Source organism: Eutrema salsugineum, unplaced genomic scaffold (assembly GCF_000478725.1).
Source record: "Eutrema salsugineum unplaced genomic scaffold, Eutsalg1_0 scaffold_2, whole genome shotgun sequence".
Taxonomy (NCBI): domain Eukaryota; kingdom Viridiplantae; phylum Streptophyta; class Magnoliopsida; order Brassicales; family Brassicaceae; genus Eutrema; species Eutrema salsugineum.
Genome location: NW_006256829.1, coordinates 12,838,653 through 12,853,351, shown reverse-complemented (window position 1 = coordinate 12,853,351; position 14,699 = coordinate 12,838,653). Strand labels below are relative to the sequence as shown.

The following is a 14,699-nucleotide window of genomic DNA, read 5'->3' as shown; positions in this document are numbered from 1 at the left end:
GGGGAGTTGATAACACCGGATTTTGACCATTTTTATGGATCACTTTAATATCTTTTACAGGTGTTTTTACTCCATTTTCAAAGGTTTTCAAAGGATTTCTATGTTTCCGGATTTTAAAAGACTTTTCAGGTAATTTGGGATAAAGAGGCACAAAATGGAACAAAAAGACTCTTTTGGATAAATGCAGACCGTCAGAACTCTCATGGAGAGACGAAGACCTTCTCACCGTCTGATCACCCTCAAAATTGGATAACTTATAGAAGAATCAACAAGCTTTCAAATGCACTTGGTTTGGAGACATTCCAACGGTTGGATCTCAAGATATTCCATTAGCCCCGGAGCCACTTGAAGTCGGCCAGCAAGTCACGCGACCGCGGTGATCAACCTATTTCCCGCGGTCAGAAACTTCTCGACCGCGGCCAACAAGCCAATCCCCGCGGTCACGACACTCCCGACCGCGGCAATCAAGCTCTGAATTAAAGCCCATGTATCTGAAGCCCAAAGTCATTCTCAGCCTCAATTCCGGAACCCTAGAGACCATGGAGTATTGAAGACTATAAATACATGTCATTTAGGTCGTTTTTAGAGAGAGCCATTCATACTTTACAGAAACCCTTTCCTTTAGCCGTTTTTATGAGATATTGTAGAAGATTGTTCAAGTCCGAGTTCTTCAATAGAGAAGCTTTCTTTATCTATTTTCTTTACTGTTTTTCATTACTTTTATTAAAACCAATGATGATGTCGAACTCAGCCATGTCTGAGTAGATCCCGAGTTGGGTTTAGGGTTCCCGAAAGGGGCTCTCATAATCGATTAAGACATCTAGGTTTATAGATCTGGGATTTCGACCTGTTCTCTGTTTATTCTTGTTCTTATTGCAGGTACGCTTGATTGATCACCTAGTATCTAATCTAGATAGTTAGTGTTGCGAAAGTTTTCATTAAGTATCAGCCCTAGAATGAAACAGGCGATTTTTCCGTAGGAGTGGAAACCTACCTGCGGTGAGATTGTGAGTATTGACGAGTCTTGTGCAGCTCTTGCGTTATCTCCCTTCCAGGGCCAGAGTGGAAACCTACTGGTCAGGGTTGCGAGAAACAGTTGGTTATGATCACGACAGTGACGCAGTCATACCGCCATACTCTAGCTCTAGAACCCATATATCGTTATCTGTCAATCCCAATCTATCTACCTTAGTGTTAAAACCGATTATGATCCATTAGAGTTCCCAAAAGCTCAGCGTTTTTAGCCATAGTTTACAATTCCATCGATTTTTTTTGCTTACTTAGACCTGCATTTCAATTTCCTTAGTTCGATATTTACTTGCTTCACTAGTCTTTCATTCGATATTTACTTGCCTTATTAGTCTTTCATTCGATATTTTACTTGTTCTATTGTCTTTCATTCGATTTCTTTACTTGCTTTTTAGGATAGATTTATTTGCTTTCTTTTGTTTTAGTTTAATTTGTGACAAACAACCAGCCTTTAAAAATCAATCTAGTCTAGACATAAAGTTAAAAACCGTAGAAGAATACCAGGCACACAAATCTCTGTCGATTCGATCCCTAAATACTACAACTGATTAGCTGTGCACTTGCAGCTTTCATTTGTTTTGTTAAGGGTAAAACTTGTTCCCTCACGTAGTTGACACGACAATCAGCATCCCGGAGAAGTGCTTCTGTGGTTGAGTGATCGAGCTAGGAGGCATGTCTGCTGAGGCGGTTAGGACTCCAGGCCGCCAATACTACAGCTGTCCTGCATGGTTAGAAGAGGTAAGAGTGAAAAGTTAATATACTTCCATATTATTGCATTATGTATTTGTTGAAGCTGAGTTTAGTATCGATCGCTTGTTCTTATGTAGGGAACTCGGGAGCATATCTTCAAGTTCTGGGACGAGGCAGTCACGGAGCAAATTGGCATCCTGGAGAGAAGGATTTCGAATCAAAGACGCGACATGGGAATGGTTGAGAGAATGCCGGATACGAGCATGGCACTCTTAAAGGAGGAGATAAGAGTGATTCAAGGGGAAGTTGCACGATTGAAGGAGGCACTGGCTAACCAAGGTGACAGCTACATGTTACTATGTTTTTTATGTGTTGTTGCAGCGATTTCCTACATGTTTAAGTAGGCTTATTAAGTTGCTAAGTGTTATGCGGCTATGTTCTTTTATCTTACAACATTTGTGTTATGGTAGAACCGGTATGGTTAGTTGCTATTTTAGGTAAAGACAATGGTTAACGATTGTATGGTATGACTTGGTATTGCTTGCGGTTGTCGTTTGGTTATTTGCTTGTTTCGGTTATTGTGTTATCGATTGAATGGAAGAACTTGGAATGGTTTGCTTTTGGTTGTTGTTTGGACATTGATTAGGGCTATGGAAGGACAGATGCGAGGTGAAAGGGTATCTTCGAGCAAGGTAACATTAATGATTCCTTGTACTTCTTGTTAAATACTTAATGTTTTCTTGTAGTTGCTAACGTTAACGTTTTTCTTTTTCCCAAGGGTCCTATATGCCTGTCCTAAATATGATGGGACAACAACGCGGACAAGGCTTTCTATACGCATGGTTGACAAGGTATTTCATCTCTTTTCTTTTCCGTTTTATGAATGAAAGCTAGTTGTTCATTAATGTGTGTTTGGTGCAGAGTTAGGTTAGTTTAGGTTATGTTAAAGACTGCCTTTCGTTTCAGATATCATATCAAGTAATGGTAGTTTAAGTTTTATGGTTGAACATTTAATGCATTCCTTTTGATGGATAGAAAACTTTAACACTTAACCTATTATAAAACCGTAAAACTCTAAACAGTCTTAAAAAACTTAAAACACTAAAAATGCTTAACACGCTACAATCTTCTTAAACCTAACTCTCGAACCATATGGACTCTCCAAACCCATTTGGTAATTCTCAAGGGTTTCAAGAGGACTATCTTTTCTCCTTTTTACCGCCAATAGATGTAGGATCACCACAGGTGCCCAGGTTTAGTCACGCCGAAGAGCCAACAGTTGTAGCTGAAGACCGCAAAGTCACACCGAGGAGGCAGTGGACACCAACAGAAGACCTTGTCCTCATCTCTGCTTGGTTGAACACCAGCAAGGACCCCATCGTGGGTAATGACCAGAAATCTGGTGCCTTCTGGTCACGCATCAAGGCCACATTCAACTCGAGCCCGAAGCTGAAAGAGTATCCAGATAGAGAGGGGACCCATTGCAAGCAGAGGTGGAGCAGGATGAACAACCAAGTGTGTAAGTTTGTTGGCTGCTATGACACTGCGGTTAAAGAGCAATCATCCGGCCTAAACGACAACAACGTGATGAAAGCTGCACACCAGATCTTCCTCAACGATCACGGCTTCAAGTTTTAACTGGAGCATGCTTGGAGGGAACTTCGTCATGATCAAAAGTGGACTTCGGCGACCACGGTAAGAGATGCTGAAAGGGTTAAAGGCTGTGGCATCATACGATCTTTGGTTTTAGCATGCCTTTTTTGGACCTCCAGGTACTTTAAACGATATCAATGTCTTAGATCGCTCACATGTTTTTTATGACATCTTACATGGTAAAGCTCCGAAAGTAAAGTTCTCTGTCAACGGTCACAACTATCGTCTACCATATTACCTCACGGACGTTATATATCCAAAATGGGCAACATTTGTCAAGTCTATTCCTCTTCCCCAAAGTGGAAAAGATATATTATTTGCTACATGCCAAGAATCTGTACGGAAATATGTCGAAAGAGCTTTCGGAGTCTTGCAAGCCCGGTTTGCTATTGTCAAAAATTCGGCCCTTATGTGGGATAAAGAGAAGATAGAAAAGATTATGAGAGCATGCATCATATTACACAATATGATAGTAGAAGACAAACGACCTACTAACATTCAACATAATCTATCTGAATTCGAACAAGGTGAAGGAAAAAGAACTTCACATGTCGATATGGGTTATTCAACAGAAATGGCATCGAATCTGGGCAATTTGATCGGCAATCATATTCAAGTTCGAGATATCGAAATTCATGATCAATTGAAGGAAGATTTAGTAAAATATATTTGGCATAAATTTGGAGGAACCATACTTTAAAATTAAGTTTGTATGTTTTTTTCATAATTTTAATAATGTGTATTTCAATTAATCATGTATTCCTATATTTTATGTCATATAATTTATGTAATTTTATTTTTGAATTTATTAAATTATTGTTTTAAAAAAATCGAAATATTAATATTTTATTTAAAACAACCTCTAAATTAGAGATCAGGGATGGAGGGGTACAAAACATGGAGTTCTTCCCAACTAAAAAAAATGAATAACAAAATTAAAATATGCTAAAAGACCCAAAAGAGGATATCAGCATTGGAGATGTTCTTATTCTGAGATTTACTAGGCATTTATCTTTATCAGGATTTATTCATATCTCTATAAGGGAGATGTTTTTCACTTTTTATGGGTTTATTTCTTACTAGGTTTGTTTGTATCCACCGGTGAATTCGTGTTTACCTTTTCGTGGGATTATCATTACCCTTGTATAGGTTTTATCTGTGGTTATTAAGTGGGATATGTTTATATTATTTGATGGGTCCATTTTACTTTGATCTTTTTTTAATAATCTACAAAAAAAATTATATTAATTATTCTGTTATATTTTTTGGGCGATTTCAATAACCGCTCTTATCTCTTCAGAGATAACCGCTCTTATCTCTTCAGAAATTGCAGTTTTCCGACAGTTTTTCACCAAATTTTTCGAAATTCTGTCGGTTTCCGTCCGTTGGGAATCATCTCTGACGGTTTTTGTGTCTCATCTTCCCCGGATGAGTATCAAAATCCAAAACCCCCATGGATTCTCAACTATTTATACCCCACTCTTTCTTCAATTCTCACTTTTCTCAACCTTTTCATTCCATCGATCTTCTCCAAAATCATGAGTGATAACATCCGCCGAAACCTTCAAAACCTCACCCTCGGTGTTGAAGATGAAACAATTTCTCTTCCACCGGAAATCTGCAACCAAGCGGCAAGTATTAACCGCTTCACAATCATCGGGACTCCGGTAAATCCTCGCAAACAACCTCTTCGCCCCATGCTTGCTCATATGCCTCGTCTCTGGGGTTTGGGAAACTCGGTGATTGGAAGAATTGCAGGACCAAATCGATTTCAATTCGTGTTCCAGTCTGAGGAGGCAATGAATCTCACACTTCGCAGAGGGCCCTGGTCCTTTAATGAATGGATGCTGGTTCTTCAACGATGGTCACCAAACTTTCCAGAAGAGACTTTGAAATTCATTCCCTTCTGGATTCAAATCCGTGGGATCCCATTGCAGTTCCTGACTGAACCTATGATTCGTTTCGTTGCAAGGCATCTGGGTGATGTAATGGAAGTGGATTTTGATGCAAATTCTACAAGAGTCGACTTTTGTCAGAGTAAAGGTAAACTGGAATATAGAAAAACCCCTCCGCTTTCAACGCAATTTCCAGTTTGGTGTAGATGAGAATACTCTCTTGAAGTTCTGGTTTGAAAGGTTAAGGAATTTTTGCAACAAATGTGGTTTATTGACTCATGATGGTAAGGAATGTCCTTTGAATGATGAGGCTTCCGATGGTGATGAGCCTCATGATCAAAATGACAATGATGACCACAATGCTAACGATCAAGGGGCTTTGGAAGGAGGCTATGGGTATGCAGATTTGCAGATGGAGCCAATGTCTGCAGGATTCAACACAGAACATGAACCATACCATCCTGAGCATCCGGCCACGGATAATGATTTGGTTGTTGAAACTGTTCGCTACCTGCAAGCCAAAATGGCAAAAGGAAAGTTTAAAGAAGGTGATTTCATGGAGGTGTTTGCGGCTTACACAAGAGAAGAAGAATCTCCGGGAGGCTTTAACAAGAGGAAGAGACGTGCAGTGGAGGAAATACTTGAAGCACCGTTCCAGTCTCGTTGCCACAGGATGGTCCTGAGTCCTGCGAGCAAAAGACTAAGTTACAATGAGTCGCAGGGCTCTTGTTCTGCTTCTTTCCCGACAGACAGAGGCGCGGGGGGCCCGGTACCCCCATTGTTTCCTCCATGAGAGTCATCTCCTGGAACTGTCGGGGTCTTGGACCTGAGGGATCGCCGACTGAACACAGGCTAAAAGATCTTTGTAAAACTTATAAGCCTGACATTCTATTTTTAGTTGAAACTCTACATAAGTGTGATGTACTTAGGGATATGTGTGTCTATCTAAAGTTTGACTATGTATTTACCATTCCTCCATTAGGGAGGAGTGGAGGTTTGGCTTTATTTTGGAATTAAGGATGTCGATATTATAAGACATCATAGTGATGAAAGACTCATTGATGTTGATGTAAAATATAATGGTATGTCTTTCTATTTGTCTTGTGTCTATGGTCATCCAAACCAAAGACATAGAAATGATTTGTGGGAAAGATTACAAGATATTAATCGATCAAGACAAGGCCCTTGGATGCTCATTGGTGACTTCAATGAAATATTGTCAAATGAAGAGAAAGATGGAGGTCCTCTAAGAGATGATAAAAGCTTTCAAGATTTTCGCAAACTCTTTAGCAATTGTGATTTATCTGACCTTCGAAGCAAAGGAAATCGTTTTTCCTGGATTGGAAAAAGGCACACTCATACGGTCAAATGCTGCCTTGATAGAGTAGTAGTCAACACTGAATGGATGGTATCTTACCCTGCTTCTGAGACTACTTTCTTAGGCTTATATGGATCAGATCATCGTCCCACAGTCACTACGATTGCATACACGGAACAATCTTCAAAGAGAATGTTCAGATTTGACAAAAGATTGCTCCAAGTTGAGGATTTCAAAGACTATGTTAGAAGAGGCTGGAACTCGCCTAACTTGAATCATGTTCCAAGGATATCAGATAGAATCCGTGACTGTCGCAAATCCATGGCACAATGTCGACGAAAATCTCGTTTAAACTCTGCTAAAAAGATCGAAGGTTTGCAGATAGAACTAGAATTTGCTCTAGCTGACTCGAGAACTCCATATGACGATATTGCTCAAATCCAAAAAGAACTCGCACAAGCTTACAATGATGAGGAAACATATTGGAAAATTAAAAGTCGAAATACATGGTTGACTCAAGGTGACCGTAATACCAAATTCTACCAAGCTGTAACCAAAACGAGATATTCCAAAAACAAAATCATGTCGATTATTGATGATCAAGGACAGCTATACAGAGGAGATGTAGAAATTGGTAAACATGCGGAAGAGTTCTTTACAAAAGTCTACAAAAGCAACTCAAGTCCATGCCAAAACAATATTTTCTCTAACTTCCAAAAGACAGTTTCCGATATTGTTAATGAAAAACTAACAAGGGATGTTTCAGAAAGAGAAATCAAGGATGCAATCAATTCAATCGGAGCGGACAAAACACCTGGACCAGATGGGCTTACTGCACGTTTCTATCAATCTTGTTGGGACATTGTGGGTAAAGATGTAATCACAGAGATTAAGGATTTCTTTGAAACGGCTCACATGAAAAGAGGAATTAATCACACAAACATTTGTATGATTCCCAAAATAGATAAACCTCTTACCCTCTCTGATTACAGACCAATTGGTTTATGTAACGTTCTCTACAAAATTATTTCAAAGATCTTAGTCAATCGACTTAAAGAGTTCCTAAGTTCCATCGTCTCTGAAGCTCAAGCTGCGTTTATACCGGGTCGTATGATAACTGATAATATATTGATTGCACATGAGCTGATGCATTCCCTGCAATCCAGAAAGAGAGTCTCCAAGACTTACATGGCAATAAAAACTGATATCACAAAGGCATACGACCGCATTGAATGGAACTTTTTGGAAAAAACATTGCAAGCATTTGGGTTCGATGAACAATGGATAAAATGGATAATGGCAACAGTGACCTCAGTAGAAAACTCTGTTCTCATCAATGGAAACCCACAAGGAAGAATAACGCCAGAGAGAGGTTTGAGACAAGGTGACCCTTTGTCTCCATACCTTTACATCCTTTGTGCAGATGTTCTTAGTCACATGATTCAGGAGCAAGAAAAATCGGGCAAAATCAGAGGAATTAAAATAGGAAATGGGGTGCCTGCAATTTCCCATCTATTATTTGCTGATGATTCATTATTCTTTTGCCAAGCAAATAATAGAAACTGTAAAGCTCTACATGATATTTTCCGAGTCTATGAAGCTTGGTCTGGACAACAGATAAATGCTTCAAAATCGACAATAACTTTTGGTTCAAGGATCCCAGGAGACTTACAAGAAAGATTGAAACGCTTACTTGGAATTGATAACCATGGGGGAGGTGGAAAATATCTTGGCCTTCCAGAACAATTCGGAAGAAAAAAGAAGGAAATGTTTTCGTTTATTATCGATAAAGTGAGACTACGCACTTCAAGCTGGAGTGCAAAATTCTTATCACAAGCTGATAAAGAGATCTTGATCAAATCAGTGGGTGTTTCAATGCCTGTGTTCTCGATGTCATGTTTTAAGCTACCAGTACATATAACAGATGAAATAAACACTCTCCTCATGCGTTTCTGGTGGGAAAAGGGAGATCAACAAAAAAAGGAATCCCATGGGTAGCTTGAAAACGTCTGCAATTTTCAAAGAGGAATGGTGGTATTGGCTTCAAAGACTTAACCCTCTTCAATGATGCACTTTTAGCTAAACAAGCTTGGAGGCTACTAAAGTTCCCAAATTCGCTTTTTGCAAGATTGATGAAGGCCCGTTACTACAGAAATACTGATATACTCAAGGCTAAAAACAGAGCTAACCAATCATATGGATGGAAATCAATTGTCCAAGGATTGGAATTGCTTAAGAAAGGAGTAAAACATATAATTGGAAATGGGGAAATCAGTGTACAAGATGATAATTGGTTGTTGTCTCCTCACCCAAGGCCAGCGAGATTGATCCAAAATGATGACAAACTTATGGTTAGTGATCTTATCACTACTATAAACAATAGGAGATTTTGGAATAATGAGAAGATTGAGGAAATGATTGTGGAAGAAGATCGTGATTTGATTAAGAACACATATTTACCACATTGTGGTAAACCAGACCGGGTTGTTTGGAGTCTGGAAACGACAGGAGATTACTCAGTTAAGAGTGCATATTGGTTTGCGTTTAATCAGGCAAGACAACAAAATGAGGCTATTATGATCCCTCATGGAGATCCAAATTTAAAATCAGAATTGTGGAAATTACCCATCACTCCAAAACTCAAGCATTTCCTATGGAGAATATCTTCTCAAGCTATTGCAGTGGCTAGTAGATTAAATACAAGAGGAATTATAATGGACAATACCTGTCAACGTTGTTGCTCAGCACCAGAAACAATCATCCATACTTTCTTCACATGCCCGATTTCTCAAACGATATGGAGACTATCAAATACTCCTTGGACACCTTTTGTAACACATAATGACTCTGTAGATGATCTTCTACGCAGTATACTTGATTCACATGCTAACTCTTCCATGTCTGCTTCTCAAAAACTGATGCCATTTTAGATTTTATGGAGAATTTGGAAATCTAGATGTAACCTAATATTTCGAAAGATCAGAGTATGTCCATACCGAGTTGTTAAAGATGCGGAAGTGGATATTGCTCAATGGATATCTGCAAATAATGAGGTTTCAAATCAAATACATAGAAAGACTGCTCCAGAAAATTCAACCAAAACTTGGGAAAGTCCAGATCAAGGAATGCAAAAATGTAACTTTGATGCTAGTTTTCACTCGGGTAATAACTATTCTTCTGCTGGATGGATTGTCCGTAACAGTCAAGGAATACCATCTCTATGGGGTTCAGCAATTATTCAACCAACGACATCATCTCTTGAAGCAGAAGCAAAGGCTTTGTTAATGGCAATGCAACAAACTTGGAGCGCAGGAATTTCAAACATCTATTTTGAAGGAGATTGCAAAATACTTATAGACGTCCTTTGGAGAAAATCGGAAAATATTTTTATTGAAAACATATGTTCTGATATTCTCTTCTGGAAACAAAAATTTACAAAATGCATCTTTCTTTTTACTTCAAGAAATCATAATAATCCTGCTCATTTGTTAGCAAAATATGGACCACCTAATTGTCTTTTCTATTCAGATAAATTGTATCCACCATTATGGTTATCTCATGCTGTATTTGCTGATTGTAATCTTTTTCATAATTAATAAAATTTGATTTGCGGAAAAAAAAAATGTATGGGGAAAGAAAGGGAAAAAAAATCATAGAGAGCGATTCAGCATGCATCATATTTTGAACAAAAACATAGACAATATAATAAGTTAATAACCTATTTTGATTTTACATTACAGCGACCAAAGAGTAAAGAATAACAAAAATTAATACAAAAAGAAAACAAAAATCTCATCCAAGAAGAAGAAAAAGAAGAAAAAGACAGCTTCAATGGAATCAATCATTTGTAACTCCAGAGACTATCTCCTTCATGATTCTCCGGCGAATCATCCATCGTCGGATTTGTCATTCTCGGCGGACTCATCAGCATCCCTTCCGCCATCTCCGTCAACAAACTCGGCATATTCAGCATCGCTTCCTCGTCCATAAACTCCAACGAACAAGATAATAAAGCTTCTTCCTCTTCCTCCTCCTCCTTCTTTCCGGGTCGACCCGAATTCTCTACCCGCTCAGCTCCACCCGGATCCGGCTGCTTCATCTCCGCGGCTCTCGCAGCGGCAGCTCTTATATCGGCGGCAGAGTTCGAAGCCGGAGCCACGTAAGTCGAAGCCAAACCGGGAAAGTTCAAAACGGCGTCGGAGCCTTTAAGAGCTAACGCCGCCACGTCGTAAGCGGCGGCAGCCATCTCCGGCACCGGATAAGTCCCGAGCCAAATACGTGTCGTTTTACGCGGCTCTCGAATCTCCGATACCCATTTTCCGTTTCTTAGACGAATTCCCCTGAAAAATGAGTGCCGGCCGGATAATCCAGTCGTTGTTCTCCTCGCCGGAGATACACCGGAGGTGAGTGATGGTCTCGGTGAAGAAGATGAGCATGGTGAGGATTGAGGAGACTGATCATAGGGTTTAGAAGGTAATGCGATTGAAGCTACACGAAACGTCGTCGTTTGTTGATTCCCGGTGGTCGGAGAATTAGTGTTCGACATAAAAATTATTTGTGTGATAGCTAAATTGATGTAAAAAATGTTTCTGTGTTCTGTTTTTGTATCAATGTGTGTTTGTGTATTTATATGTTCTTGCAGGTGATAGTAAACCGTGGGAAACTCGCAAGAACCTCCGCTTTTTTTTGTTGAATGTTTATAGCTGTTACACATAAATACACTTTGATTATTATTTATTATAATTTTCACAAGATTATTTGTTTATAATGGTTCAATAAAAAACGATTATTTGTTTATTATCATCGTATAAAGAGAATTATTTGCAGTTTTCCTCTGACCTTATTCCTCATTTTATTGTACTTAAATTTTGTTTTTTAACTAGTACTAGTATTAGTTTAAGAATTTGTATGCTCGTTGCTTAAAATGTCAACCATGATTTGCCAATTAAAATTAGAATTGTGAACCCCATGTAGAGACAGCCACTTAAAATGACCAAATCGCCAACTAAAACACTTCTTGATTTGATTTTTACCACTTAAGCAGTAATTTATTGTAACAATAAAAAAAACATATAAACAATAGCTTCTTATAGTGGCTGACTTCTGGATAATCTATTCAGCCAAACGAAAAAAAGGTTATACAAACAATTCAAATATATTTTAAGGTTATACAAAACAATTCAAATATACTTCTTTTTTTTTTTTACTTTAAGGTTATACAAACAATTCAAATATATTTTAAGGTTATAAAGTTATAGTGAACCAGTAGACAATTGATGAGGGACTGAAACATCATTTCGCGATACGAATGAGCAAAAACATTTGTGGTATGTATATATATATATATACTCTCAATGGGTGTGGTATACAATAGGAAAAAGTAGGAAAAAATTTATAAATATTTTCGAAAACCATAGCTTTTTCTCTTTTCGAAACCATAACATACAATGATATACAAAAGGTATTTATATATTCTTTTGAATTTTTTTTGTGGGTTCATAAAAATACTAATAATAGTCGATAAAATATTGTAAATGAATGTTGCCGGAGCAAACACATGTCATTATTCTAAGCGTAAAGAAATTGTATTTAAATCCAGTATTACATAATTTGGAAGTAATTGACCAATCCAGTATTAAATAATTTGGAAGAAATTGAACAAATCAGAACTTTTTGTAGTTGGAACATAGTGAATTAGTGATGATACACTTCCGTATCAAACTCCACTTAATGAGTTGTACCAAAAGGTATTTATTTCCACCTTTGCCAACGATTTTAAAACTAGCCAAACGCGAGGCTGCGGATAAAACACGTACTCTGCGCGATTTTCTTTATTTTAAAACAAAATTAAACTAATCATAAATAATCATCATCCTTTTTCTCTTACAGAAATTAATTTAATGAAATAATTAATGTGAACCAAAAAGGCAACAAAAAAAGAGAGTTAAAAGTCAAAGATATACTTGTATTAATGGGGTAATGGCGAGCACTTAAGGAAGCCAGCCAACACATTGGTCAGACGACGAGTTTATAAGAATGAATGTCCCACACGATGAGATTCACGCTAGGACTCTTTGATAGGCTTCTTTTCATATTTTATTGTTTCATAATTACAGCCCACATAATCACTAAATATGAAATGAGATAGTCATCGGTGTTAGATATAACTAAAGAGTGGATGCATAGATATTTTTGTTCAATATTGACATTATGGGTTGACATGGATTAGATGCACTGGAATTTTAAGATATCTGGATTTTGATTTATGAGATCTGAAATTTATTATCTGAACTGGATATATATACATCCGCAAATATCCGGATCTGAGAACTTCAAATATCCTAGTTCATGGATTGGATATTAGATTGAACCATGAATTTATATATTTTGCCAACTACAAGACATATTTTGTTTTTTAGTAGTTATGTTACATTTCATTTTTAACAAAGTAGAAAAATTATTAATTATTCATGTGTCTAATTTATCAGTCGTGGAAAAAATTACCTAATTTTACTATTTCATACTCGTATATTCCATGTTTCGTTTAATTTAAAGATCAGATGTTTAGTCCATTTTAGTAGTTTTGTGGTTGTTTTTTGTTGTTGTCAAGTTGCTTTTAATTTGTTTGTTTGGCTGTGGTTACTTTGGTAGAAGTTTAGATTTCAATATGCAAGAAAAAGAACAAACTATCAGTCGTCGACTTACATATTTTTAGAATTTGCCAAACTAAACTATTTTTAGTAAGATTAAACCGTTTGTCACCGTCAAACGTTTAGATAGTCAACATAAACAAACTAAACATCTAATTTTTTGGTCAAATCCTTTTGTTTATAAGAAATTATATATATAAACCATGTTTAGGTTTAACACAAAATCCTTTGAGAAATTCTTATACTCTTTGACATGTTTTATTGGAACATCAGACATGTTTTCTCTCTTTAACATTTTTTAATAATTACCACATTAGTTTAATAAAAAATGATTAAGGAAAGGCTAGAGAAAATATTCCAACCAATAAAAAATAGTTAAACCGATCTAACTCCTAAACCCAAAGCCAAATAAATAAACGAACCTAGTTTTTCAAAAGATTAAAAATGCTCAGTATATATGCATAACGCATTCGTAGGATACACACAATTGTTAGTGTCAAATCTCACCATAAGATTCGCCCTATTAAAGCTCAAAATACAAAACGAAATAAATCACCAAAGGAGGCGAATTCATTGTATTCATCAACAAATCCCAATAACACATATTTCTCATTCGTTTGTTCAGAAAAGCTTAGCTCCAATTTACATTTTATTTAATCTGGTTCATGAACCGAATCTTGCATCCACAACAATTATAATTAGGCTATATGTATAATCTAATATAAAGCATATGTAGAGATCTTACGACTAGTTAGATATTAAAAGGGCAGGCCCCTACCACAACAGAACCAATTGTACCAACGTTAATATAAGTCACGTTTCACCATACGAACAACTTCCGCCCCTTTAGCTCACTTATGTTTCCTCTTTCTTGTTTCTTTGCTCTTCGATTTGACTAATTGCTTTACATGTTCTTGTTTTGTTCCTATCGTGTTTGTTGTCCATCACGTGCTAACTTCCTGTGCTATGAAATTTGTCTTAAAAGACCCACAAAACGTTTGGTTAACAAACTTTATAATAGAAATGCACTATTCTGCCAATTTTTACGATTTAATATGTTTGAATTTTTGATTTTTTTTTTGTTTTTTTCTTAGATAAACTAAATTTTAGAAATAAATATATCCTCAATCGGAGATATACATAATAACAAGAGCTAAGCGGTGAACTACTCATGGATAATAAATTAATTAAGTAAGTACCAACCATAATTTAGAAATAAAGTAAATACAATTGACTAAATGCATTGTGTCCAAAAGTGCCCCTATGTCAAACAAAGATAGCGTCTATATCAGCATTAAATGCTCTTACCTTTTGAGGAGACAGAAACTAAAAAAATACAATTGATATCATATAAAGATGTTGTACCACCCTACCTCTTATTCTCATCCGTTCGTTAATAAAGAAAAAATTCGATTGAATTATCTGTAAAATTATTTATCTCAGTTAACGTAAAATATATCTGAT

At 36.9% G+C, this 14,699-nt stretch overlaps 2 protein-coding genes across 2 annotated transcripts; one reads left to right on the top strand and one right to left on the bottom strand.

Moving 5' to 3' along the window:
* Window positions 1–2,871: 2,871 nt before the first annotated feature.
* LOC112086521 (glutathione S-transferase T3-like) lies at window positions 2,872–3,357 on the top strand. Its single transcript, XM_024155482.1, has one exon. The coding sequence runs from the start codon at window positions 2,872–2,874 to the stop codon at window positions 3,355–3,357; it is 486 nt and encodes a 161-aa protein (XP_024011250.1).
* Window positions 3,358–10,273: 6,916 nt separating this feature from the next.
* LOC18016404 (ethylene-responsive transcription factor ERF025) lies at window positions 10,274–11,254 on the bottom strand. The gene has a single exon (XM_006401814.2). It carries the CDS (start codon window positions 11,129–11,131, stop codon window positions 10,427–10,429), a length of 705 nt encoding a protein of 234 aa, XP_006401877.1. The 5' UTR covers window positions 11,132–11,254; the 3' UTR covers window positions 10,274–10,426.
* Window positions 11,255–14,699: the final 3,445 nt, after the last annotated feature.

Coding starts and splice junctions, on each gene's coding strand:
- LOC18016404 (XM_006401814.2), bottom strand. CDS start 11,131: ATGTCGAACACTAATTCTCCGACCACCGGGAATCAACAAACGACGACG.
- LOC112086521 (XM_024155482.1), top strand. CDS start 2,872: ATGGACTCTCCAAACCCATTTGGTAATTCTCAAGGGTTTCAAGAGGAC.